The sequence below is a fragment of the Triplophysa dalaica genome, chromosome 24 (genome assembly GCF_015846415.1).
Source record: "Triplophysa dalaica isolate WHDGS20190420 chromosome 24, ASM1584641v1, whole genome shotgun sequence".
Taxonomy (NCBI): Eukaryota; Metazoa; Chordata; class Actinopteri; order Cypriniformes; family Nemacheilidae; genus Triplophysa; species Triplophysa dalaica.
Genome location: NC_079565.1, coordinates 7,767,244 through 7,794,095, shown reverse-complemented (window position 1 = coordinate 7,794,095; position 26,852 = coordinate 7,767,244). Strand labels below are relative to the sequence as shown.

At 34.9% G+C, this 26,852-nt stretch overlaps 4 protein-coding genes and 1 pseudogene across 6 annotated transcripts; 1 reads left to right on the top strand and 4 right to left on the bottom strand.

Annotated features, from left to right (window-relative positions):
* Positions 1-1,327: 1,327 nt before the first annotated feature.
* bpgm (2,3-bisphosphoglycerate mutase) lies at positions 1,328-6,443 on the bottom strand. 2 transcript variants are annotated; one of them, XM_056740321.1, is made up of 3 exons: positions 6,359-6,443; positions 5,319-5,941; positions 1,328-3,688 (listed from the first exon to the last, which is right to left on the bottom strand). In XM_056740321.1, exons 2-3 carry the CDS (start codon positions 5,917-5,919, stop codon positions 3,510-3,512), a joined length of 780 nt encoding a protein of 259 aa, XP_056596299.1. In that variant the 5' UTR covers positions 5,920-5,941; positions 6,359-6,443; the 3' UTR covers positions 1,328-3,509. The 2 variants fall into 2 exon arrangements, with proteins under 2 accessions (XP_056596299.1, XP_056596298.1); XM_056740320.1 differs by having other exon boundaries at positions 5,319-5,987; positions 6,359-6,434.
* Positions 6,444-7,492: 1,049 nt separating this feature from the next.
* LOC130414669 (troponin I, slow skeletal muscle-like) lies at positions 7,493-9,731 on the bottom strand (annotated as a pseudogene).
* Positions 9,732-13,123: 3,392 nt separating this feature from the next.
* On the bottom strand, positions 13,124-15,367 carry tnni4b.2 (troponin I4b, tandem duplicate 2). The gene is made up of 7 exons (XM_056740681.1): positions 15,335-15,367; positions 14,205-14,357; positions 14,076-14,120; positions 13,863-13,994; positions 13,628-13,717; positions 13,368-13,541; positions 13,124-13,210 (listed from the first exon to the last, which is right to left on the bottom strand). The coding sequence occupies exons 1-7, from the start codon at positions 15,365-15,367 to the stop codon at positions 13,124-13,126; spliced, it is 714 nt and encodes a 237-aa protein (XP_056596659.1).
* Positions 15,368-16,620: 1,253 nt separating this feature from the next.
* tnni4b.1 (troponin I4b, tandem duplicate 1) lies at positions 16,621-17,911 on the bottom strand. The gene is given in 6 exon segments (XM_056740326.1): positions 16,621-16,710; positions 16,784-16,957; positions 17,057-17,146; positions 17,244-17,375; positions 17,584-17,625; positions 17,897-17,911. Coding segments are annotated over 6 exon segments (543 nt in total).
* Positions 17,912-21,462: 3,551 nt separating this feature from the next.
* LOC130414418 (interleukin-17 receptor A) lies at positions 21,463-25,311 on the top strand. 2 transcript variants are annotated; one of them, XM_056740296.1, is made up of 10 exons: positions 21,463-21,616; positions 21,694-21,718; positions 21,807-21,953; positions 22,399-22,523; positions 22,643-22,763; positions 22,934-23,094; positions 23,419-23,493; positions 23,583-23,652; positions 23,776-23,892; positions 24,019-25,311. In XM_056740296.1, exons 1-10 carry the CDS (start codon positions 21,515-21,517, stop codon positions 25,074-25,076), a joined length of 2,001 nt encoding a protein of 666 aa, XP_056596274.1. In that variant the 5' UTR covers positions 21,463-21,514; the 3' UTR covers positions 25,077-25,311. The 2 variants fall into 2 exon arrangements, with proteins under 2 accessions (XP_056596274.1, XP_056596276.1); XM_056740298.1 differs by lacking the exon at positions 23,419-23,493.
* The last annotated feature ends 1,541 nt before the right edge of the window (positions 25,312-26,852 follow it).

The following is a 26,852-nucleotide window of genomic DNA, read 5'->3' as shown; positions in this document are numbered from 1 at the left end:
CAGTTTGATTCAGTCCTAATAATTGTTTTTTTACTTTGAAAATCCCGTTAATTCAAATGTTAGTCTATTGATACTTTCCGGAGGTCTACCGGAAGTTGAGTTTGGGCCATAGGCTATCGTTTGTTTACGTTGTTGATGCTGAAACCGTCAAGTTATCATCTATATCGGTGGTTCCGATAAAGTACCCCTTTTTATGATTTTTTTTCAAGGAAGGTACCCCTTGACCAGACCGCAACATTTTGCATTATAATACAGTGAAATGCGAGTCAGACAGTTATTATATCTGGTGCCCCTAAGCAGGTTGCTTATAAACATTTCTGTATGTAGCTTTTTTACGCAACTATGTAAATCTCTTGAGTATTAGGCATAACAGTTAAATCATTGTTTTTCAATTAAGGAAAATCAACACTTTAACATTTAACCGCATCCTCTCCTAATTATTTCGCACCCAGACACTGCTCCTGATTCCGGGTCTCAAAAACTAACTCTTATAAATTGAAATGCGTTTTAAATTTATGAATACATTTTTATGCATATTTGTGTAGTGCTCAATTCATATAACAATACTTTTATCATAATTTATTGACTTATGGATTTTCATTATTTATTCCTAAATTTCCGTTTCTCTCACGTACCCCCTGCAGTACCCCTGGGGGCACGCGTACCCCCATTTGGGAACCACTGATCTATATCATCAATAGAAAGTAAGTAAATAATAAAAACGAATTTGAACTTATCTTAAATTTTGTCTGTTTTCTTTTTTTGTAAATGAGTCACACTCGAAATGTGAAAGAGAGTTTGCAACAACAATTATTAGCAGTACGGGTTTTACCTTTCCAGAATTTTTATAGTGTATACATTTGAGATTACTTAAATAAATCACATTTTTATTGTTACTTTTATAAAATAATAACAAATTATTCTGTTATCAAATTAATTTTGTTGCTTTGTGGCCCTGCTTTGTTCCTTTGGATACTTCTTAAAGTTTGACATTTCCACAACCAATAGCATTCCTGAGCTAAACAGGAGGTGATGAATGGTCACCCTAAGTATGAGAGTTATTCATTCAATGCAGGTGAAAGCTGCTCTTACGGTATGTCTCCCTTTGCCAAAATCCTAACCATAACCATTTTAAGAGAAAGTATAAAACGGAATCTGATTGGCAATAAAGATGATGCTACCTTGTGTCCAGTCCTCCATATGGGCTTCTGCCAACTAACTCTTAATTGAATCCTTGGCAAAGCTTCCTCAGTCAAATTCCAATTGATGTTATTTTGTACTGTTTCAAAATTATGTTCAAGAACACCATTTATAAGAAATGTTTTATTGAAGAATTTCTGTCATATGTAGGCCTAAATAAAAACAGCGGTCTTGTCAAGTCCTAAAGTAACTACATCTCTAAATACACTCAATGTTTTTCATTGAAGCATGGATGAAGGGATTAAGTATGTGTGTGCTTTGCTGTGAACATGAAATGTAAAAAACTAATTCTGTACACACCTGTACAGGACAGCAGGAGTTCGAAAATACAGTCATTATAGAGACATTGAAGAACTTATCACCTCCCTTTGTTTTATTGTTTGAGAACATACCATGTAAATTTCAGGCTTACACTGTGTAGTTTAGTGAAAGTTTGCGGAGAGCTACCTTCCATTAAACTACCAAAACCAGTTTTGTTTGTAATTAGTACTTTCTGCGAAACCAAATACCCTATGAAGATCCTGCCCTCAACATTTGTACCACAAGAGGAATGTTTCCTTAGTAAGTTCTGCAATGTAGCACCTCCTCCTGGTTACTTTGTGCTCTAGGCGTTTCACAAAATAAACACGACATTCCTTGTGCAATCCAATGATGCTGCTACTTTCCTGAAAGACTAGATCACACAACATGTTTGTGTGTGTGTGTGTGTGTGTGTGTGTGTGTGGTATGTGTATGTGTATGTGTATATATATATATGTGTATATGTATATATATATATATATATATATATATATATATATATAAGCTTTATATTTATATATTATTCAGTTTGAAACAACATGTAACCGTAACAAAGCAAATATATTTTACCTACATTTTAGTGAAGGTATGTACTAACCAGCAGACCTGTTGTGCTAGGTATTGAGAAACAAAGCATAACCACATAAAATGAGCTACAATGTCCAACAATTACATAACAGTAGTCAGACGGGATAGCAAACATAGACACATTACACTTGAACATTATTACAAAATAGGCAAACATATAAAACTTCCTCAGTTGTACTACATACAGTTCAGTGATAAACACACATTAAACACACTACACAAACAAATTGCAGATTTTGCAATGCACATTTTAGACAGCAATGGTGAAATGGTAACTTGGCTGGGTAACAGTGTGTAATGTAAAAACTATTATATTCTTTAGTTTTAAGGTACTAAAACTTGGTTAAGACATTAACTTAATATGTCCCATAATACATAGGTTAAACAAAGTGTTCATACAGCCCAATTACATACTTTATACAAAGCTATTTAACAATGTACAGTATATTACGGCAGTTTAAATGAACCAAATAAATGAAACATTGTGCCTAATTTAAATATTATGAGGCAAATCTTCCCGAACATACGCTTGACCAGAGTAATAAAATGTTTAAACATAAAATTCTTTTTAAAGTTGGTGCCTAATCTGTCTCAGAGTCGGGGAGTGTCTATTGTATATCCAAGTAATTCTAGACAGTCTGTGACACATGCATGTGGATCTGCATGGACAAGTTCTCAATCTCAATTGTTTGTTGGTACGAATTTGCTCTTCTAAACTGGTAAAGGGGGGGGTTACCCAAATATGAAACTTACTATACCGTTTCCTCATCCTCGTGTCATACCAAACCTGTTTGACTATCTTTCTTTGCAAGAACACAAACAATGATATTTTAAGAGCGCTGGTACGCAAACATAATTTTAGCTCCCCCACAGACTTCCACTGTACAGACATAGAACCACAGAGACATTTTTCAAAATGTCTTCTGTGCTTAACAGAAAAAAAAGAGGTTTGGAAAGACATGAGGGTGAACAAATGACAACAGATTTCTTAAACATGTGTTGCTGTGGTTTGCTTTTATATATGGCAGAATAATAGATTATCTCCTTTGCCATAAGAGAAAGGCACCACTGGTTTTCTGTGGTTTAAAATCCATTACAAAACAGGTTCAAAAGGAGCAAACAAAGACAACAGCACATTTCATTAAATGTACACTTAAAATAAACTTTCAGTGTCTGCATCCCTCATGCCATGAGAAAATATATTTGTATCCTGCATCAGTATCCAGTGCTTGACTTATATAACGCATTATGAAACCACTATTTACATCAGTTGACCTTGGACAAACTTTATATGCTGCTATAATTCTTCAGGTAGAATGATTCAGAACCTCACAACATAATACAAAAATCACTTTGTCAGTAACTTTTTTGTTTGGATAATTGCACAGCTTTAACAAGTAACATTTTCCATAGGAATGTCCCTACTTATTTCCCGCATTCACCTTCCCTTGATCCTCCACCATTTTGATAGCTGTCTGAATTTTGGCCTGGTCACCAAGGAGCTGACGGGGCTTCACGGGTCGAAGATCCTCATCCAGTTCCAGTAAGATTGGTACTCCGGTTGGTAAGGTTACATTGACAATGTCCGTTTCCGATATACCTAATGAAAAAGAGATCAAAAATTTAACATTCATATTTATATTAAAAATACATATGGATATATTTACATACACTGCTCAAAAAAATTAAGGGAACACTTAGTTATCACAGCTTAACACCAAGTCAGTTAGCCTTCAGGAACATCAATCAGCCCAGTTAGGAAGCATGAAAGATTGTGAAGCATTTTAACTTGTTTGGTGTAAATAAAAGTGATAACAGGTACACCGGAGAGGCAACAGCAAGGGTGGTCTGGGGAGGACCATCCCCAGAGGGTCTCACAGACCTCCAGGTGCTATGAAGTATCGGGATGAAATCCTCAGATCTATTGTCTGATCTTTTACTGGTGCAGTGGAGAGCCCTCCGTGTGCATGATAATGCCCGACGTCATGTGACCAGAGTCTGTAGGCAGTTTCTGATGAAGGCATTGATGCCATTGACTGGCCCTCACGTACCCCAGACCTAAATCCAGTTGAGAACCTCTGAGAACACCTGTATGCGAAGCCATCAAGTAGCACCATAGACTGTCCAGAAATTGCTGGGAGTTGATACGGGCCAATGGGGCCTTCATTGACCATTATCACATTGTTTTGTACATACATTATGCAAAGTATATAAGCACCGCAGAGGGTTGTGCGAACTGCTCGTCGTGTTATGGGAGATGAGCTTCCCTCTCTCCTGGACATCTCTACCAGGCGGTGTAAGAGGAAAGCCAGGATGATGATCAGTGATTCCAGCCACCCGAATCACAGACTGCTCTCCTTGCTGCCTACGCGCAGACAATACCGGAGCATTCAGTCCCGCAAAAATCGGCTGAAGGACAACTTTTTTCCTCAGGCTATTAGACTGCTCAACATCAAAAACTGATACACTCCACACGCTCAAATTTCTTTTTCCCAAGCACTACATTTTCATGGACTATATTGCATCTTGCATTCCAGCTAATGCGATAACCATCCGTTACCAAATTTGCATACCGAATTCTGTGTGGTTGATCCATTATACATAAAGGTTCATGTGTACACCTGCATATTAAATGTGTATATTCAACATCTAATGTGTATATCTTGTGTTTATTGTGTGTACATATGTAAATAATGTATATTAGCTTTTTTGTCCAGTCTGTCTATTTATACTTTGCACTGTTTGTCGGCACTACATGCTGTCACGTAAGTCATACAGTTGTTCGTCTGTCCAACTGCATTTTTACGCTGTATGGAGTACGCACCAAAGACTTTCACTCACCACACCTGGGAATGTGACAATAAATGTGCTTTGATTTAAAGTGAAAAGTTTAACCTGGATATTTCATTCCTAGAGATCTAATATAGTGTGATTTAGGTGTTCCCTTAATTTTTGTTGAGCAGTGGTACATTATTTGTATACATATGTATAAAAGGCAATCGTTTGTTGGACAAATGAGCACAAAATAAGCAAGCTTTTAAGGTATACCCTACCTCCAAAGGCTTTAAAGGTCAAAAGTTGTAGTCTTTGATGCACATGTAATTCTAACTCATTGGCCTTTAGGGGGATGTTATTACTGGGTTTTAAGGGCTTGGGATACTCTTTCAATCAATACATTTACACAAAACGCTCCTTAAACAGGGTATATTGACCGCAATAACATGTTTTACCTTCCAAGTGTTTAAGCAGCGCCCGGCAGCTGTTGCCATGGCCCGATATGAGCACAGTTCTGCCACTCTTGATCACTGGTACAATGACATCATTCCAGTAAGGAAGTAGTCTGTCCAACACCTCCTTCAGACTTTCCGATTTGGGTAGTTCTTCTTTTGGAACGTCACACGTACTATATCTGCGATCGTTATAAATTTCAGCATAATAGGGATGCGACTCATCAATAGGGGGTGGAGTGACATCATAGCTGCGCCTCCACCTTTTCACTTGTTCTTCACCATGGTTCAATGCCATCGCGGCCCGATTGAGGCCGATCAGGGCACCGTAATGCCTTTCGTTCAACCTCCAGCATTTGGTGACTGGGACCCATTCTTGTCCCATGGCCTCCAGCACCAACCAAGCGGTCCGGATAGAACGACTCAGCATGGAGGTGAATACCTGGTCAAACTGGTACCCGTTTTCTTTCAAGAGCCTGCCACATTCTTGGGCTTCCACCACTCCGTTCTCACTCAACTTCTGGTCAACCCAGCTGCAGAAGCGGTTCTCCTTGTTCCAGGCCCCTTCCCCATGCCTGAGCAGGAAGAGTTTGTATTTGGACATCCAGAAGATGCTGAGAGGAGGCCTGACATTGAGATGCAAATACATACATTAGGACAGTAGATGTTAACCTAACGGAACAGAAAGGGTAAGGGGTCAACATCTAAATGTCAAAGAGTTGGGTTTTATCCAGCAGACTGAACAAAACATATTTGCATAATATAGTGACATATAGGTTAGCTTTTACAGGAAAATAAGAAGTATTGACATAATGCGGTGAGCTTCAACCAAACTTAAGCGATACGTATTAGTTAATGACAGAATCAGTATTAGTGTAAATAAACAGTACATAACACTGACTAGCTCGCTAACATTTGTCACGCAATAAAAAGCGCAGCGTTACCGTGCGCGCAAAAATATCGCAATTTCTATAAAATTGTCATAATTCTACACGATGGTCAAAGAACATGAATGCATTGAAATGCATCAATAAAGAACTTACCTTTAGATAAGAAAGTGCTCGCGCCAGTGTAGCAGCAGCAGCCGCAACACGACATCAGGAACTGCGATCAAACACCGTATCACCAACCCCGCGGCTGCTTTCGTTGATTGGCAGTTTTTTCATCCAATCGCATGAAAGATTTGCTCTACGTAGGCGTTATATCAGAGCTTGTTGGCGAATTGAAATGATGAACCGTCACGTTTATTTTTAGCATATTGAACCGTCGTTTTCATCAAAGCTATTATATTATAACTTTTATTGTTTCTTTTCATGTGGACCCAGATGTCTCTTTTGTTAAAACATACAACAAACTCATTTTACCACAATGCAAAGCATAATCCCAAAATAGAGACGAAACGAGAAGCCTGTGATTACTCTGTATTTTATAAACATCTTTATTTCTCACCACAACACCCAACTGATCACATAATTATGTGAAATGTCATTATAATATATAAGTTATTATATAAAGACAAAAAGCAATTATATAATAATCATATATTATCATACACAGGTGCTTTACATGTGGAAGCACATAATGTTTAAATATTTCAAATAATAGCCATGGTCATGTACAACCGCATTGTATGTTTCCTCAGTGTACAATAAAACACATAATGTTTATATATTTTGGATAATAACCATGGTTATGAACAACCACATTGTATTTTTCCTCAGTGTTACAATAAAACACATTATGTTTATATATATTTTGAATAATAGTCATGCAACAGTGTTGTATTTTCCTCAGTGTTACAATAAAACACATAATGTTTATATATTTTGAATAATAGCCATGCAACAGTGTTGTATTTTCCTCAGTGTTAAAATAAAAAACATAATGTTTATATATTTTGAATAATAACCATGCAACAGTGTTGTATTTTCCTCAGTGTTACAATAAAACACATAATGTTTATATATTTTGAATAATAGCCATGCAACAGTGTTGTATTTTCCTCAGTGTTAAAATAAAAAACATAATGTTTATATATTTTGAATAATAGCCATGCAACAGTGTTGTATTTTCCTCAGTGTTAAAATAAAAAACATTATGTTTATATATATTTTGAATAATAGCCATGCAACAGTGTTGTATTTTCCTCAGTGTTAAAATAAAAAACATAATGTTTATATATTTTGAATAATAACCATGCAACAGTGTTGTATTTTCCTCAGTGTTACAATAAAACACATAATGTTTATATATTTTGAATAATAGCCATGCAACAGTGTTGTATTTTCCTCAGTGTTACAATAAAACACATTATGTTTATATATATTTTGAATAATAGCCATGCAACAGTGTTGTGTTTTCCTCAGTGTTACAATAAAACACATAATGTTTATATATTTTGAATAATAACCATGCAACAGTGTTGTATTTTCCTCAGTGTTACAATAAAACACATAATGTTTATATATTTTGAATAATAGCCATGCAACAGTGTTGTATTTTCCTCAGTGTTACAATAAAACACATTATGTTTATATATATTTTGAATAATAGCCATGCAACAGTGTTGTGTTTTCCTCAGTGTTACAATAAAACACATAATGTTTATATATTTTGAATAATAACCATGCAACAGTGTTGTATTTTCCTCAGTGTTACAATAAAACACATATGTTTAAATATTTTAAATAATAACCATTATGTACAACAGCGTCGTTTTTTTACTCAGTGTTACAATAAAACACATAACTATAACTACATATGGTAAACGTTAAGCATAGAAATACTATTCAAAACAATTTCCCTTTATATTAGATGTTTATTGTTAGGCATTTGGTCCAGCAAACAGCTTCTTCCTGCCCTCCATGCCTGACATGGCATCCACATTTTTACGCCAGTCGGTCACTTCCTCTTTCTGAGTGAGATAAAATGTAAATATATTAGATAATATTGTTAATGTTTGGCCAGAAGAAGCAGATGATCAACATCTAGGTTTATGATACATGTAATGATATAACATCTGACTGCACTTTTTTTTAAAGCTATTAATCTAAAATCCTTTAGGCCTAATGTGGTTTAGTAAATATTCTTACCTTTTCCTCTTCCTTTTTGACCGTCTTGAGGTTAGCCTTAAAGTCAATGGATTCTTTGTGTTTGGCCCCCAGCAGAGCTCCAAGCACAGCATCAGCAGAAACTCTGACCCTCTTTAGCGCTGGTCTCTTCATTTTGCCCTTCAGCTCAAAGACTTTATGGTTCAACTCTGCAATCTATAACAAAATCATGTAAGTACAGAAATGTATTGTAGAAAATAATGCTATTTTCCAAGAGATGCGTTTACCTCCATGTCATTTTTTTTCACTTTAGCTTCAAGGTCGTATCGTTCCTCATCCACAACATCGACTTTTTGATGTTGTTCTTTGCACAGATTCTGTAAAAACCAACTCTGGCATGTAGGGAATCAAGTCAAAGCAATTTTGACAAAAGACGTGAATGCAGCCAAAGATAACAACCTGCAAATCCTGTACAGAGAGTCCAGACAGTTTGAGTGGTGGAACTCTCTCATTCAGCGTTCTCTCTCTTTCAATACTTTTCTGTTCCTTCTCTTCAGTCAGTAGGGTGGTGGCCTTCTTCAGTAATTTGGTCTGTAAATCAATGCATGGCGATTAGACAGCTACGGAACAATGATTTGATGTAATGACATGAAGCTGATCAAATTTCAGCATCACATGGCACATAAAGGTCACTTGATGGCATCTGTTAGCACAGTATAAATTGCATTGGCATATAACATTTATTTATATGAACAACATAGTAAAATTATTTAATTGTATTTTTGAACGAAAAAAATAGACACTAACCTTTAAGAATAGCCGCCGGGATGCCGAAATCTTTGGCTTTTTCTAAGGAAGAGAAGCAAAATGAACGGCAATTACATTTTTGCATTTTTCATTTGTTTGTCTCCTTAAAAGAATCACTGTATAGAGTTACTCACCGCACTGATACAGAATGGGCCAAATACACATACAAACATACACAATGAAACAAGGGAGATATTCATTGAACTATTTTATGTATATAATCTAAATAGATAAAAATAGATTTCTACAAATACTTACACAGATTCAGACATGTTTGTTTGTGGCTTTGTTTTGTTTCCTGAAGGAAAAACACAATTCACGTTTTTACCCTTAGTTGGAGTACTATTCAAACAAATCTTAAATTATCAGGTTGTATTCCTAAATACAACACAGAAAACTTGGTGTATAATAATAAACAACACATATAGCTCATATCTGAGAGAGCTTACCTTTGAGAAGATGGAAGTCTGGCTTTGGCCGCCGTGAAGAAACTGAGCAAATTTATAGATTTTGATGGGCTCATGAGAGGCTCACTAAAATAGACCACTGTCCTCACCATTCTCACACTCAAATGCTTTGCATCCCAGACTGTTATGAGAAGCAGCGGACCACCTGGTGCCCTAGTATATTTTATGTTCTCTGGACTAAGGGTGAGCACAACAACACTCAACCTTTGATATGTCCTCAATTTATAATAATCCATAAAATTAAGCTTTTTATTCTTTTGCTGGATTTTTTGTCGGTAACCATGTTTGACAAATGAAAAAATACTCAATAAAAACTTTGTGGAGAAAACAACCTAACTGCCCACATAAGGTGGACTACAGCTACTTATGTGCTAAAAAGTATGTGAGATTAATATTAATTCTAAAAACATTAATGCAGGAACAATAAATTACTTCAGAAAGTTGTAAAGGCAGTTTCCATTTATTATAAAGTAATCTTGGATATAATGAACAAATTAGTAATTTGTTAATGATGCACACAATGAAATATTACAGATATTAATGTTTAAGCCAGGTCTGTTAGGCACAAATCAGACCCTTTTGTTCCTGTTGTTTTTTCTGATATATTGTTTTATGCTGCCATCATCAGGCTAAAATGAGAACTGCAGTTTCTTAAACACGACCCCCATGCTTACAAACAGCCAACATTTCTGTGATCATAAGTGGTTTGTTTTTACCGAGCGAGAAAAGCCTGTTTATCATACCGTCTCATCTGTCAGAGAGACACGTCAGGATATTTGCTCAAACAAAAACGTTCTTTGAAACTTTTTGAGTTATTACACAGCACATTACATATAGAGATATGTCTGTGAAATAACATAAAATAAAATGATAACACGTTAGAATAAGGGATATAATTGTTAACATTAGTTAATACCAGAACTTGCTACTTATACAGCATTTGTCTTAGTTCATTTTAAATTCAGCATTTACTTTAAATTTTTAAAACATTAGTAAATTCACAAGGAACTAACACAATATTGGCATTAACATAAACAAAAAAAAATAATGCATGCTTGAAAACTATATTGCTCATTGTGCTCAATGTTATTGAAGACATTTATTTAGCTTGTAAGAATAACTTTTATGATTTTGTCAAGTTTGACATTTAAGTATAGCAGGTTATACATGTTTAACATTTAATTTGAGTGTATTAAGGTTTAATGTAAATAGAAAAAAACGCATTATAAAACATTTGTATTAACTATTTATGCAATTTAAGAATAAAGCTTGAATTGTTTTGGTAACTTGCCCCTTGAATATACACAGCGGTAGGAGTCAAGTGCATAGTGTCCAGTGAGTTTGACTATAGATGAAATCTTAAAAAACTTTATTCAATTTCAATCTATTTTATATCATTACAATTCTAAATATTTCTTAAGCCAATTTGATATTATTTAAAAATTTAAGTCAAAATTTTAACTACATGTTGAATTTTTGCAGTGTATAAACAAAAATTAGATTCTTTAATGTCTTCAAAATCCCACTGAGAATGATTGGTCTATTTTAATTATATAATACTGAATACTATAAATACTATTGTTAAGGACAAACAACACTTCTGGCATTCACAAAACAAATACATGTTATCACCACTGAAATAAAACATATACCTGCTAGAAGAAACAAAGACTGGAGAGTGAGTTGACCGGTTGACGCAGGAAATTTATAGTTTCAGCACCCATTGGAACACCTCTCTAAAATAGACCCCTGACTGTGCCACCCTAATGACATTTACTGTTCACACAGTAAACTAGTGTAATAAAACAACTTTTATTTGGACAGACACGCGGAGTTGTGCAGCGTGGAAGGCTTTGAATGCCTCTTTTTGTTGAGCAATACTGTATTGGCGTTCAGAGTGGCCAATTCAAAGGTTGAGGGGTGATGAATGTGAATCAGAAATGTCAATGCATAAATCTGTAGAAATAAATCTGAAAGAATGAACAAAGTTCGAGTGGTTTTAGAATCTTGAACAATCTTTGAAAAGGGATGAGTGAGGAGTCACAAAATACAAAAATATTGAAAAATAACTTGAAATGAAGAAAGCAAAATAACCAAATTCCTTTTGCATTAAAGGTTAATATCAGTTAATTGTGGTGCAATGTTATGTCAGGACAGTCATCTCATGAACGTGCTAATTTCTACACATTAAGCAACCAAATGCTGGCAGGAGACAATGGAGTATAAATCATTTCTTGTATTTTGAGGGCAGCGAGCAGGTGTACTATTGTAATATGAGCTTAGTCACAACTCATACTCTGTGAGAGGTGACACTCCGTCTGAATTACCACCTGCCATTCGTCCTTATTTATTTTTAGATCTCATGGCCAGATGAAGGGATGCCAAATACAAGAAGTTCCATTCTTAAAATGGCTTTGTTTTGAATTCAGTTCATGAAAACTGCCAGTATGTTCTCGAAGCTTTATTATAATGATGGTAAATCTACTAAATCGAGAAATAGTTCACCCTGAAATAAAATTTCATTATCTTTTATTTAACAATATGTCAATCCAAAACCTGAACGACTTTCCTTCAGTGGAAAAAAAAAGAAATTTGAGAAATGTCTCTGTGGTGTAGTGTCCATATAATGGAAGTCAATAGGACCAACATTGTTTTGGTTACCAACATTCTTCAAAATATCTTCTTTCGTTTTCTGCAGAAGAAAGAAAGTCATACAGGTTCAATGTCATCACAAGTAAATGACGAATTTAAATTTTGGGTGAACTATCCCTTAAGTCACTTATAGTGTCTGGTCTCAGACTTGGGAATAAATGTGAAGATAAGCTACATTTATATTGCTTTTTCTCACATACAAACGAAAAAAAATGATGTTATGTCTGTCACAAATTTAAAATAGACAAAAGTAAATGACAAGGTCAGTGCCTACAGGTTATGCTATATTTGGTGCCTACGTCTCCAAACATCTCACAAGGTCTTCGTCTGTGCTTCACCTTTCAAGTACCACAGATTGTTGTGCAGAGTAAACAAAGTGTTTCTTTAAGCTGTATTTATTTTTAAGACAGAAATTCAGCTGGACATCACAGAATATTCATAAATAAGTAAGGACCACATACAGTACAGTGACATTGAACCAGTAAGTTTTAAGTTTAAAAACACTGTATTCTTGTCTAAATATATTTGAAAACATGTCTTTAACAACTAAAATAAAACACATTAGCATGCCTTTGTGAAAAGGGTTTTTCTCCTATACAACAGACTTCTCTAGCTATAGACATTAAGCATTGCTTTATACATTCATTTTCAGAGTCTTTAGAATTTGATATAATTCTTGATGCCAGATGTGATGCAGTTGTCACCTGTGAAAAATCAACAATTTAATTCAGTCAATTCAAGTCAGTTCAGGTGAAATATGTCACAGAACATTCTTAACCAAAAGTATTAATGGAAATATGATATTACACATTTTAAAGTAATAGCTTACCCTCTATTGACCAGCATCAAACAGCTTCTTCCTGCCTTCCATTCCGGACATGGCCTCCACATTCTTACGCCAATCTGTGACCTCTTCTTTCTATAAGCAGAACACGCATAACAATGGTTAGGTTTAAATGGCATTAAATATTCTGTCTAACTCTATATATACAAGTGAACATGTTTTAAAAAAATAATAGTTTTTGGGTTTAGAGTTTTGTTTATATTTTTGACGAATAATCATGACATAAACCCACCTTCTCATCTTCCTTCTTGACTGTTTTAAGGTTGGCTTTGAAATCCACTGATTCTTTGACCTTGGAGCCCAGAAGAGCACCTAACATGGCATCGGCAGAGATCTTCACCCTCTTGAGAGCAGGTCTCTTCATTTTGCCTCTAAGTTCAGTGATCTTTATATTCAAATCCGTAACCTGAACAGATGCATGGATGTCAAAAAAAACCATAAATGCATTTATTGGTGATTTTTCTGCTTGTGAATGATCGAGGGAGAACATACCTCTTTTGCATTTTTAGTCACCTTGGCGGAGATGTCATACCTCTCCTCGTCTACAACATCAATCTTCTGATGAAGTTCTCTGCAGAGAGCCTAAGAACACAAAATTTTGCTTTCTTGGTAAGACAACAATGCCATGCCTACACAGATATATTTTGTACTACAATCTAATTCACAAAGCATACACAGTGACTGAGAAATTTGAACCACCATTCCTTCTAAAAGCAACCGAACATACTTGAAGATCTTGAATGGACAGACCGGAGAGTTGCAGAGGCGGGACTCTCTCACTCAAGGTGTTCTCTCTCTCTCTCTGTTTATCCTCTTTTTCAGTTGTGAGCATGGAGGTTGCTTTCTTCAGAAGCCTTGTCTAGAGCAAAATAAGTCAGAAAAGGGATTTTTATACATTTTCAGCCATTATTTTTGAGACCTGAAAGATAAAAAATGATACCTTCAGAAACAACCTCCTGGATGCTGAAATCTTGGATTTGGGTCTCTGAAATGATTAGGCACTATTTTTAGGGTTTTTGTAAAGTAACTACTTTAATGGTTAAGGATCAAAGAAAAAGTCACCACTTACCTGTCTAAACCGACCAAGTTTGTTTGAGGAGAAAGAAAATAAAAAAGTTATTATAAGGTCAAATGAAATCGCAAGATAACAGATATGCAAGTAGAGATTAAAGTTCAAAGAAAAAATACTTACGACTCTGACATTGTGACCTGCTTTTACTTCCTTTACAAAAGAGGAAATTGGTGCAAATCACTAGTCAATATCTGCACTACACGGATCAGTTTAACAGGTCATATGTACATGCTGTAAAAGTAGCTTATGCACAAGTACATTTCTGACAGAAGAAGCAAAAATAAAATGTCAACAAAATGACTAAGACGTTGTTTCACAAAGACAGCAATCAGATTAAATAAAGTTTAAGTCAAATTTTGTCTTTTTCTAAGATTTAATATGATGCATTTTACATTCTTCTCTTCACAAAAATCCTTGGTGTTTCCCTTTAGAGTTTCAATGTAGGTCTCAATGAATCAACCTGTGCTCAGATCTGGAACCATCTCATCAAACTCCTACTGGTTTTAATGTTACAATGTCAGTATGTCTGATCATACCTGTCTCTCCAAAGACAACTCCAAGGGAATGAGTAGAGGGTGACAATGCCGGTGGACGAGGAAACCCAGGCAAGTCTTATGGCCTCGTCTGAATGGCTCACTAAAATAGACCGAACCTTATCCCCTGAGGCTCACTTTACTTAGCACAATCAAAACACAATAGTGTACATTGTCCACCGCCAGTGCCTATTTATTTTCCTTTGTTTGACCCTACAAGGAGAAAAGGCTTATAACCTTTACTGCAACTTTGAAAGCGTATCAGACATTATAACGCATCCTTGATAGCATCAGTCATCGATATATAAAGGAAGGAATCAGATTTTCCGTGCATTGTTTTTAATCTCCATAGGATGTTGTTTCTATTTTATTTTACGAATAAATTACATATAAATTCAGAATCATGTCTTGCATCACATGGACACATTTAAACCAGTTACGCATAGGGCTGGGCAGTATGACCAAAACTTCATGTAATGGTGTTTTCCAGATTTATACCGGTTTCCTGGTACATGGCGGAATTTTTAAACAACATTTTCTACTGATTGAGAGAGGAAATAGTGCTGTTGATTGAATTAAAATGCCCTTTTATACTCTCATGGTGAAAGTGACAGTTTCCCCTATCATAACTGCAAAGTTTAGACATCTTAAACAACGGAATAGTATGCGAAGGTTACCAGCATGCATATTATTTAAACAAATAAATAGAGAACAGGGCTTGAAATTAAGCTTTTTCCTTGGAAGCACTGGCTCTCCCAACTTCATGAGTTAGGAGCATCCACCTTCATGATTTCCTGAAATCATATTTTTTAATCATAAAACAAAGGCTTAAATTAGATATTCGAGAGGAAAACGATGGCGTTACGCTGTCAATCTTCCTTACTGACCCTTATTTCTCATCATAGGATATAGAGAAACAGTTCAAACTAAAAACACATCATATTACATGATTATATTTAGCAGATATTGGGGGAACATTTCGTTTTTTGAAAATGTTTGATCATGAGTATATTTATATACTCATGCGCGAGACGCACGCAAACATCCAAAGATTTTGGGCATTTACATAGAAATATTATGACAAAGTAGTGTCGTGGAATAGAAAGATGCATTCAGTGTGAATGGCCGGTCACAGTGCAACAGTGAAAAGGGACCCCATGGAAACAGTGTCGCGCTGCGACGCGTCCCGCACGTTGTTTAAGCGACATACACCGGTAATGCGGTATATTAAAAGCTCATATCATAACAAAAACACATACCGGTATTCGGTATGAACTGGTATATCGGTCAGCCCTAGTTAAGTAAACACAAATGCAACAACTGGTGAAATAACACAAAGTAGCAAGGGATAATTTAATTTGGAATGCCATCATATTGCAATTTGTACTTTCAGTAGAGTCTTACAATTTCTGACATATCGTCCATGACATCACAACTTTGCATACAATTGATCTAAATAATATATGACTCTATTGCTCATAAATACACTATGTTTATATCACATTAAGTTTCAGATGCAATACATTTAAACAGACAGTTTTCAAATCGCAGCAAAGAGCAGGAACTGTAACATTTAGTAAAGACTTATAAAACAACAAAAGCACAACTTTGTACACAGTTTTTGTAAAATGTAGCATTACTTTAAACAAACAATATAGCATTTGTGGATTTTCTTGCATCACACAATATATGTGCTGTCTTGGTAAAACCTCCTGCCATCTTCTCTCAAAGGTGGGCCGTAAAATCACCTGTAAAAAGGAAAAGAAGGAAAAGGAAAAGAATGTCATCTTCCATTCACAATGCTTATTTTGTGCAGCAATATTCAAAGAATGAAAACAACTGAATGTGTTGCATGTGAACTGTCAAAGTTCGTTTTTACCTTATGACTGTCCAGCATTAAACAACTTCTTCCTGCCCTCCATTCCAGACATGGCCTCCACATTCTTACGCCAGTCAGTTACCTCTTCTTTCTATAAATAGATGATATTTGTTTAAGAATGTTGAACACCGATAAACATTATCGTATTCATTAGCTTATAATACCTTTTCTTCCTCTTTCTTTACTGTCTTGAGTTTGGCCTTGAAATCTGCCTTAGATGGCATTTTCGATTCGGCCAAAGAACCAAACATAGCATCAGCCGACTTCTTAACCTTCTTCAGCTGGGTTCTCTTCGTTGAACCCTTCAATTCCCAAACCTTCTGGGTCAAAGACTGGATCTAAAACATGACACGATTGCATGTTTTACATTTAAATACCTGGGTTACAATGCATCACACACATCCTCAAAAGTGAGTTGCAAAACAAACAAATGTTACCTCTAAATCATTTTTAGCCACTTTGACCTCAAGGTCATATCGGGCTTCATCAACGACATCAATCTTGTGGTGAAGCTCCTTGCAAAGCTCCTACAAGTAACATTCAAGACCTTCAATAATGCATATTGTGTATACAGATGTATTTTTTTCATGTGCTATTGATGCAGTATTTTGATTTATGAGATACCTGCAGCTCTTTTGCTGACAGACCAGAGGTTTTGATAGGAGGAACTCTTTCATTGAGAGCGTCATCTCTTTCTCTCTTATTCTGCTCTTTTTCAGCCACCAGCATAGACTGGGCCTTCTTCAATAGTTTGGACTGTAAAGTACAGTAACAGCGAATTTAAAGTTCCAACAGACTTAGCACAAAGCTTAGCACATACCACACTATGCTGCCAGCAGCGAGCCATTCGTCACGGATTATAGTTGTGTCTTCCAAAGACTTTTAATACATGCAAACCATTTTGATTTTATTAACCAGATAAATATTATTAATAAAAAAATTATTCAACAAAAAGATAACTTACTTTCAAGAGCAGCCGTCTTGTAGCGGTATACTTTGTCTTTTTCTGAAAGAAAATACATAAAATTAAAAGTCACGTCTTATTCCAGTCTGAACAAAATCAATTGGGCATTTTCTAAATATTTATATAAACTGCTTTAGAAATCTTATAAGTTCTGCAACTTATTTCTGCTAAGAGAAAAATTACCTACCGGTCTAGGATGGAACAAGGCAATGGGGGAAAAATGAGAGGAAGAAACCAGTCAAATTGATCCAATCTATAACACTCTTAAACACCATTATGATGTATTAAATAGGCTATAAATTAATCTTTGTACTTACCCTTCAGACATAGTTGTTTGTTATTATGGATCCTAAAGAAAGACATGTATTTTGTTAGATTTTGCTTGAGTGCTCAAAACCCTTTAAGGTTAAACATAAAGGTCCATTTAGTAATTAAAAATGTGCATGACATTTACCAAAGTGGTCTGTGTCTTTATTCAAACACAAGTCAAGGCCAAAGTCAGAATACATAGACAGTTTATTGGACACATGCACGCCTGACCCCCGGTTTGTGTTTGACCAGTGAATAATAATATGAATATTTATATTTGATTTATGTTATTTTTAATTTGTATTATTTTTTGACTATTTAATCATTGTATTAAGTAAACGATTTGTTAAATTTTGTTCTATGTTATTCAGTAAACAATTTGTTGAATGCGTCCTGTAGTTCGGTCGCATTTAAACAAACCGTATGGTACATTGATACCTAACGGTTGAGCTTGGTATCGCAGTCTAAATTTTAAACATTGAAGAGACAAGTTTAGCCAAGTAACGGTACTTCTTGGTACTTCCTGATCTATCTATCTATCTATCTATCTATCTATCTATCATCTATCTATCCAACTACCAGTACATAGGCTAGATACATACAATCATGCATACATACATATATGTACACGACGTTAAAGGTTTTTTCTGATGATATCATTCAGCTTTTAAATCTGTGCATCAGACATTGCATACAATCACTAGGAAACATTCTCACAGTCCAGACATAGAACATTGTCAGGAGTGCCAAGTATTTGAAAGTCACAGGAGTGATATTGTAACATCGTGGGCCGAAATTTTATTTAAGCTTCATTATAAAACTGTTTATAGATGGCGCTTGTTCAGAGCATTCAGTCTGTCTATTCATTCTGTCCGTACATATTGTGGTTGATCAAGCACATGGTTGTTAGTGTTTCTAGCCAGGCTAAATTTGAACACTGCTGCCATTCTTGTATATGGCATGGTTTCAAACTCTAGCCTTGACTCCATGGGACTAAATACCCTGCTGAAGCAACCGACGTAGACCAGAATGAATTCAGCATGATTTATGTTGGTTGGTGCTGCTGGTCAGCCTAGTTGGCCAACCCGCATCCAAAACACAACATAGTATTTTTGCATTAATCTTTTTTGGGGGTCTTTTTGACACTTTAATAGATACATTATACTCTACATATTAATATAAACTCAAAGAGTTCAAACACTTTTCGTTCAGCACTCCACCATTTTTTGGACAAGGTCAAAGGTTGTAATTAAGGCACTAATGTGGTTGACACAAGATCTGTGAACTGAAATATCTGAGGCTTTCAATGAATCTGGAAACCGAATCTCTAGATACAAAATGTGCTCCGGTTACATTTTCGAACATTCGAGAACATTTGATCTTGGATCTGCCTATCTCGCAGAGAAAGCAAGCAGAGACAACAGCGACCGTATTTCAGAACATACATTCTTTAAAGTTGACACAAGCCGTTTGTTACAGAAATAATCCCAGGAGGAAGTCGTGGCAATAGGAGAACGTACATAAATCCATCCTGTTTTAGTGCAGGTGTGATAATTGACAAATTCCAAAAGCTGCTGTAAATCTAGGAATCATGGATGTATCATACAATCCAAATCCTTAGAAATGTTTAGTTATAAACGTTTGGGTATATATGACTACATGTAAAGATCCTATGAATGTGATATGTTGTATGACTTACCTTGATCTAAGAAATTAGAATGAGTTGTGTGCTGATCTCAAAGCTGAACACTCATTTTATGATTTTATAGGTTGAATCCCGTGTGTGAATGGCTCACTAAAATAGACCCCATGTTACGTGTCTTGCATTCACGTGTGCAGAATTACTAACCAATTTGTTCTCCACCTCTTCATGTGTGTGTATGTCCTCCAGGTTGGGGACACAGATACACACTACAGAACGACACACAAACACACATCTGCACACTGGCCAGGTTCATGCAATATTTAAATACTCTATAGTTTCAATCTGAATGCAGTTTAAGTAAATTGTCATGTTGCAAATGTCAAGTTTACTTTTTAGCGGTCAAACTGTAAACTTAAATCATGAAAAAACATATGAAGAGTTTGGTTCCAAAATGAGATAACGTTTAAAATAACTTTAAAAAATCATGTTTTCTTCATTGTTCACTTCAATTATTTTCACTCTTATTAAACACATAAAACAAAAAATACAGCTGACTTACTCAACAAAACAATATAAAAACATCATTACATAGTAAAAAACATGATCTCGTTTTACCAAACTCTACATATTTATTAATTGACGGATCTTACATATTAACTTGCAACATTATAAGAACAAAAAAGAAAGAGTCTTCTCATGAATGCTAAAGTTAACTGACCTCATTTATTAACCCACGTGCCTGAGTTTGAGGACCATAAAAGCTGAGTGTTTACTAATGCGATTCTGCTGAATGTCATGTCAATGGGGCGAGATCACATTGTAAATCAAGTTACATGTTTAGAAGAGAATGAGAGTGGAGTGCTTAAAGTCAACTTTTCGTTTTAAATTCAAAGTACACAAGGAAGAGCATATAACTGTAGTGCATGTATATATATTGCTATGGAACAAAGAGATAGAAATCAACTTTCAGAACAAATACATTTTTTGAATAAAGGACTTTTCTAGGTACTAAGCTGAGTATGTTGTGATAGTTTAGTTACTTATTTATAAGTATTGATATTTTGTAATGTTAACATCAACAATAAGCTTTTACTATATGACAAAATGAGATGATTTTCCATTAGCTCTTCAAATCCTTTGCTGACTGCTGGCATATAGTGGTTGTCATCAATGTCAACAGATGTCATGAAGTCATAGTTTGTACATTTAGTTATTCAAAGTTATCACGTAATTTGAATGTTTTCTGTTTAGAAGTTGAATATAAACTTCACTCGACAGGTGTTTTATAATAGAGTTACCTAAATAAATAGTTCAAACAGAGATTTAAGATCTCAGCACAATGGTGTTTCATACACACATTTTGTATTACAAATTATTTCTCACATTATAATTCATGGTTTCTTTTTGAAGAAAAAACCCACTATTGTCTAAACAAAGACTACATTTACTGATAAATTGACCATTTTAGCTCGCAGATGTCAAATGACGTAGGCTACACTCACGAGGCCCTCTAGTGGTCATACGGTAGGAGACGGCAAATGTTTCTTTTTCCAAATATAGGTTTCGACAAGATTATTTGCTTATTTGTTATTAGTCTAAACTATAAATATTTCTATATTTTTAGATTTTGTAACTGCAAGTTTTATTTTATGATTTATTTTCGCCATTTATTCACTTTGGATTAATTTATGTATCTAGTCTCTCAATAAATATAAGATCATAAGGACCGTATGCTTGATAATATTTACATAAATAAAAATCCAGGAAAATCCAGGATATACCTACATAAGAAAAAAGTATTTTTGTTCTGCACACGCTGTACAGTTTTATTTTCTTTAATCCCTCCTCCTTCCTCAACTTATCTGATCTCATGGTTTCCTGTAACTGCAGATTCTGAAGACCTGACAGAAAATGATCTCTGGTTTCACACCGACAACTTGATTTGTTTCTATTCCAGAAGCGATTACAGCATTAAATATGGCTGTCAAATCTCTTTTTCTCCTCAAGTTTTTGTCTTTCACGATGACCACGTCATCTCTCCATCTTATAGATCATCCTCCTATGAATTGTTCTCAAGAGGTACAGAGTTCATTTTCTTTCAGTTTATTTTCTAACATTTTCTAACTTCTCAACATGTCAATTCCTCTTCTTCACAGGAGCTAGAATGCATGGTTCAAGTGGGCAAGTACAACTTTGATGCTCTGTAATATATCATAACAATAAAAAATCTAATTGTTCACTTATTATAAGACCTTTCTGATGGTCTCAGGTAACTGCTCAAATGAGGGTTGGGTGATGTCACAGGTGGACGCCGCAAGATCTGCACACAGCGTAACTTCAAAGGTAACAGCTTTAAGAGATCAAGGTGGAAAGTATGCTCCTGTTCTACAGCTGACATGGAGTCAACCACCTGATGGTAAGATATATAGGATGATGTGGCTATTGACCTGTTACCCCGAAGAAAATATTATATATCGATATAAAACAAATCTTTACAATCAAATCAAGATAAAGAACAAAGTATATACTTAACTAAGCAAGAGGGAAACTTTCTTTCATGGCCCAGGAGACTTGAGTTCTTTGTTATGTTCAGGTATCATCTTGGTTTTAAAAGTGTTAAAAGGATACTATCATTAAAAAGTAATTGGTGTCTCCATATGATCTCCATTCCATATCATTGCAGGAAAAACAATTGAGATTAAATTTTTAGATATATTAGATCTTATTTTTTTAGATTTATTATATATATTACTATATTAAAAGTAAATAACCATTTGTATTTAAATATAAATAAATAAATATAATGTAATGTAATACAATACTATAAGCATTATATTTTTAATGACTAATTTTTGCTTCAGGTAGCATATACTCCATCAATGGAACTAAAGTCTGTGTAGTTGAAATAGCTACAAATAAGAGTGAGTGCGTTTGTTACATCTTTCTCAATAAACTGCCATGGACAAGAAACCTAAAGAATGAAATGGTATGTGAATATAACAATATACTTATGTGTTATCAAAGCCATATGTTCAAAATGTAACAAAAATCTTTGTACACACTCAAAATTATGTTTCAGCCTTGATTCTTTTTATGTCATTTTAGTGGACTTTTTCATTGAACAGACTTGTGGTCTACATGGGTTTTAAATATCAGATTTTTGTAACCAATTTACCAAAATCAGCCCTAGGAAGCGTTACAAAAGAAATCAACATCACAGTTCCAGGTACTGTATATATTTTTGTAGTTATTGTGATCCACTCAAGTAAACTTGTTGATAAAATATTTGTGGTTGAAAATCATTTCTTTTGCTTCTATTATTAAATGAGTAGCAAGTTTCTGAAGTGCTAGATTGTTCTGAAAAATAAATTACTTATCAAGTATTTGTGAATTTAGAGAACCTTTGGAATCCTGAGCTTGTGTGGGTAGTCGAAAAAAATAAGGAAAGCAACCTGGTGATAACAATCAACTTTAAACCAAAAGTGTTTTCTGACCAATTCAAAGTCTCTATGCTGAGTCCCGACCTTCATCTAGAACTGTCTTACATTATCCTGAAGGTAACATTAGTTTTAATTATCAATATTAACAGGATTGCTCACTCAGAATAAAATCTGTCATCCTTTATTTATCCTCATGTTGATTAAAACATGTACATGACTCTTCTGTGAAACACAAAAGATATTTTGAGAAATGTCTATGTGGTTTTGTGTCCACACAATGGAAGTCAATGGAGTCCAGTGTTGTTTGGTTACCAACGTTCTTCAAAATATCTTCTTTTGTGTTCTGCAAAAGAGAGAAAATCAGATTTGAAATGAGTACGAGTAAATGATTAAGAATTTGCTATAATATTATCATTGTTATATTAAATATCTGCTTTGAAGGCCAACCAGACATCACTGAAAGTAAATTTTACAGTGGAACCAAAGCAGATAACTGACTGCAGTTTGAATTTGTTGGTGAGTTCATTAATGTGACTAACACGGAGTACTAACCATTAATACTAAACCCATGCAATAAAATCATCTTTTAATGTCTTCTTCAATAGATTCAGCCACTCTATGTTCAATGTTTGAATAACTGTCTGGATTACAAAGAGAAAATTGATGTTTGTCCATGTAAGTACACACAAGGAAATATAAAAAGTATGATTCACGGCTATGCAATTATTTAACATGGCTGAATTTGTATTTATCAGTTTTATTGATTCGATATGATTTCTGTTTACATGTCAATGGTAGATCTTCCAAAACCTCCTGCTGATTTCACAGTTTTGGTGATACTGGTATCGCTGATGGTTACATTGGCTGTGGTTTGTTCCTGCACTGCGTTCTTGCAGTACAAACATTTCCATAAAGGTCAGTGGAATCACAAGGCCAGTACCATATCTGTGTAATATCACTGCTATCAATGCTGCGTTTTTCCTTACTTCATTTAATTCTTAATGCACCATTTGAATTCCTTTCAATCATGTCTTTTAATAGCCGCCCCCTCCTCAGACACCTCTACCTGTGCAAAACCTAAACTGGAATTCAAACCAGTACAAGAGCACAGAAGGGTCTTTATTATCTACTCTTTGGACCACCCCCTGTACAAAGATATCATCCTGAAATTATGTGCCTTCTTGAGGGCTAAGTGTGGCACAGATGTTACCCTTGATCTCCTGGATTCATCTTGGCTCGGCACCATCGGTAGAATTCAATGGCTGGACATGCAAAGAGAGCAGATCTGCAAGTCATCAGATAAAGTCCTGGTCTTGTGCTCTCCAGGTGTGTATGCAAAATGGAGAGCGATGTGCGGTGAGCAATCTGTTCGACTGAAGGAGGACGCTTGTTCACCAATAGGAGATATGCTCACGCCGGCCCTGAGCCTCATCATACCCGATTTCGCTTACGCTTCCTCTTTTCACAAGTACATAGTGGCTTATTTCGACCAAGTATGCAGTGAGAACGACGTACCGGCACCATTTAACACTGTGGTGAAGTACAAACTGATGAAGCACTTCGAAGAACTCTACTTTAGGATCTTAGGAGTGGAAAAACATGAGCCTGGGTGGATTAAATGCATCGAGGGCATCAGAGAGAACGATTACTTCACTTGTCCATCAGGAAGAGCTCTAGGAGATGCTATTGACATGTTTCACAAATACCAGTTGAAGAATCCAAACTGGTTTGAAATGGAGCTTTTGGGTCCTGATGATGAAGGTGAGGCGGCTAGCTTTGAACCCATCTGTGCTATGGACATCAGCTACAATGCTGTCACAACATGTTATGAGGTGACTGAAACACATGGAGCACAAACAGGTGTCAATATGATAAAGTGTTGCAATGAAGATGAGCACATATTAATGACTTCCACTGAAGAGACTGGCATAAAACTAAATAAACCATCTTTCGTTGTTACCACAGATGTTCAGTTCAGTAGTCCGGTACTGAGTAGTTTTACAAGCATTGATGCGAAAGAGATACCAGAAACAACAACAAAATGTGGCAAAACATGTTTAATGCTTACCACCTCTGTAAACCCTTGTGAACATCTTTAAACAGACAAAACTATGATCAATCTGTTTTTTCATCATTTTTTTAAATGTGTTAAAAGCTTTCCTGTAGCTCAGTGGTAAGAGCATTGCATTGTGGGTTTAATCCCAGGGGATTGCACATGCCTATGTAAAATGTATAGGACAATGCAATGTAAATTGCTTTGGATAAAAGCGTCTGCCAAATGAATAAATGTAAATGTATATCTTTGTTTACTAGCCGTTTCTAAATGGTTAAAAGGTTTGCTTCCCAATAACTATTTATTAGTAACTAGTCATATAGTTGGGTTGTACTTTTATCTTCAAAGTTGAAACATGGTATTATTTTTATAAACCAACAAATACACCAAATAATTGTGAGAAATATATGTCTATACATTTGCATCAATAGCCGGTGTGTTAATGATTAAAATGTCTGAATTCTGACAACAGTGTATATATATATATACACACAAGTATCTTTTCTTGCTTTCTAGTAAAAAAATCTAATAAAAAATCAAGAAAAAAACAGAATAGGTATGTCTGAAACGATCAAAAAATATGCAAATGAGGTATGAAAAACAATCTTAAATTTAGTTTTATCATCTTCTAAACTAAGTACTTCTTAAGTTTCTTTTGTTTAAAAGCAGAGACTCTGTTCTTTCATTGGACATATTGTTTTTCCATATATTCTTTACAGAAAATGTATTGTGAGCCATTAAAGTTTGGTGAAAATGTTAAAAAAACGCTGGCGTAGGCTAGCAGGTTTCTTCCAAAAGGCTGGCTGGAAAAGAGTTAAAGGTGTAGTTCACCTTCAAAATGAAAATTCTGCCTGCACTGTTGTCATTTTACACCATTTTATTTCTTCCGCAAAACACAAAAGAAGATATTTTGAAAAATAACGGCAACAAAAAACTGTTGGTGGCTATCGACTTCTGTTGAATGGACACAAAACCAATGCAAGTCAATGGGGACCGACTTTTTTTCTTACAAACATTTGTCTAAATATCTTCCTTTATATTCTGAAGAAGAAGGAAAGTAATACAATTTTGAAATGACAAGAGGGCGTGTTAATAATGACGGATAATCCTTCATTCGTCTTAAGTACCTAAAATAATTGTTTTGTTATTTGTTTTAGGGTCAATGACAAATAAGAAAATGTCAGGTGGTGCGACCATATATTAATTTAAAATAATATACATTTAATGTATTTAGCACTGAGTATTTTTCCCCTCATATATAAGAAATTTAACATAAAATCATGCCAAAATATTTCATTAAGAATTTTATTGAGAAAATTAACATTTATTTCTCAGTTTTGTTCTCTGTTTGTATGTTCGGACGGTCGCACCACCTGACATTTTTGGTCTTTCAAACACCAAAACTCAAAAAATCTATTGAATTTCAATAAAATGAAAAGGGTTTCTTATAAAGGACATATTGTAGATCCATTTGATATATGACATGTATTTATTCAAATTATTTTTAGGAAAATAATGAATTTGGACACAAAAAATACATGTCACGTCATTGACCCTTTAAACAAAAACTTAATTCAATTTCTTTCTTTTTTAAAACAAGACAACATATCTCAGCTCCTTTTCCTTGTCAACTAAATGTATTTTACATTTACAAGACCAAAACATTTTTGAAGAAATTCTTTCTTTTTTGCAGTGTGCATAAAACATTACTTAATTTGTGTGTGCCTATTTATTGTTGAATTAGATAAAAATGTAATTTTTGCAACATTTCTACCAAAAATTCAGTCTGCATCAGTAAGTTAAATATCTCTAGTCTGGCAGA

Coding starts and splice junctions, on each gene's coding strand:
- bpgm (XM_056740320.1), bottom strand. CDS start 5,964: ATGTATTTGCATCTCAATGTCAGGCCTCCTCTCAGCATCTTCTGGATG. Junction 3,689..5,318: donor GCTGCTTAAACACTTGGAAG/GTAAAACATGTT, acceptor CTTTTTCATTAG/GTATATCGGAAACGGACATT.
- tnni4b.2 (XM_056740681.1), bottom strand. CDS start 15,367: ATGATAGGGGAAACTGTCACTTTCACCATGAGA. Junction 14,121..14,204: donor AACTTGGTCGGTTTAGACAG/GTAAGTGGTGAC, acceptor TAATCATTTCAG/AGACCCAAATCCAAGATTTC. Junction 13,542..13,627: donor TGACTAAAAATGCAAAAGAG/GTATGTTCTCCC, acceptor GCATCTGTTCAG/GTTACGGATTTGAATATAAA.
- LOC130414418 (XM_056740296.1), top strand. CDS start 21,515: ATGGCTGTCAAATCTCTTTTTCTCCTCAAGTTTTTGTCTTTCACGATG. Junction 21,719..21,806: donor AGAATGCATGGTTCAAGTGG/GCAAGTACAACT, acceptor TGATGGTCTCAG/GTAACTGCTCAAATGAGGGT. Junction 21,954..22,398: donor ATGGAGTCAACCACCTGATG/GTAAGATATATA, acceptor TTTTTGCTTCAG/GTAGCATATACTCCATCAAT.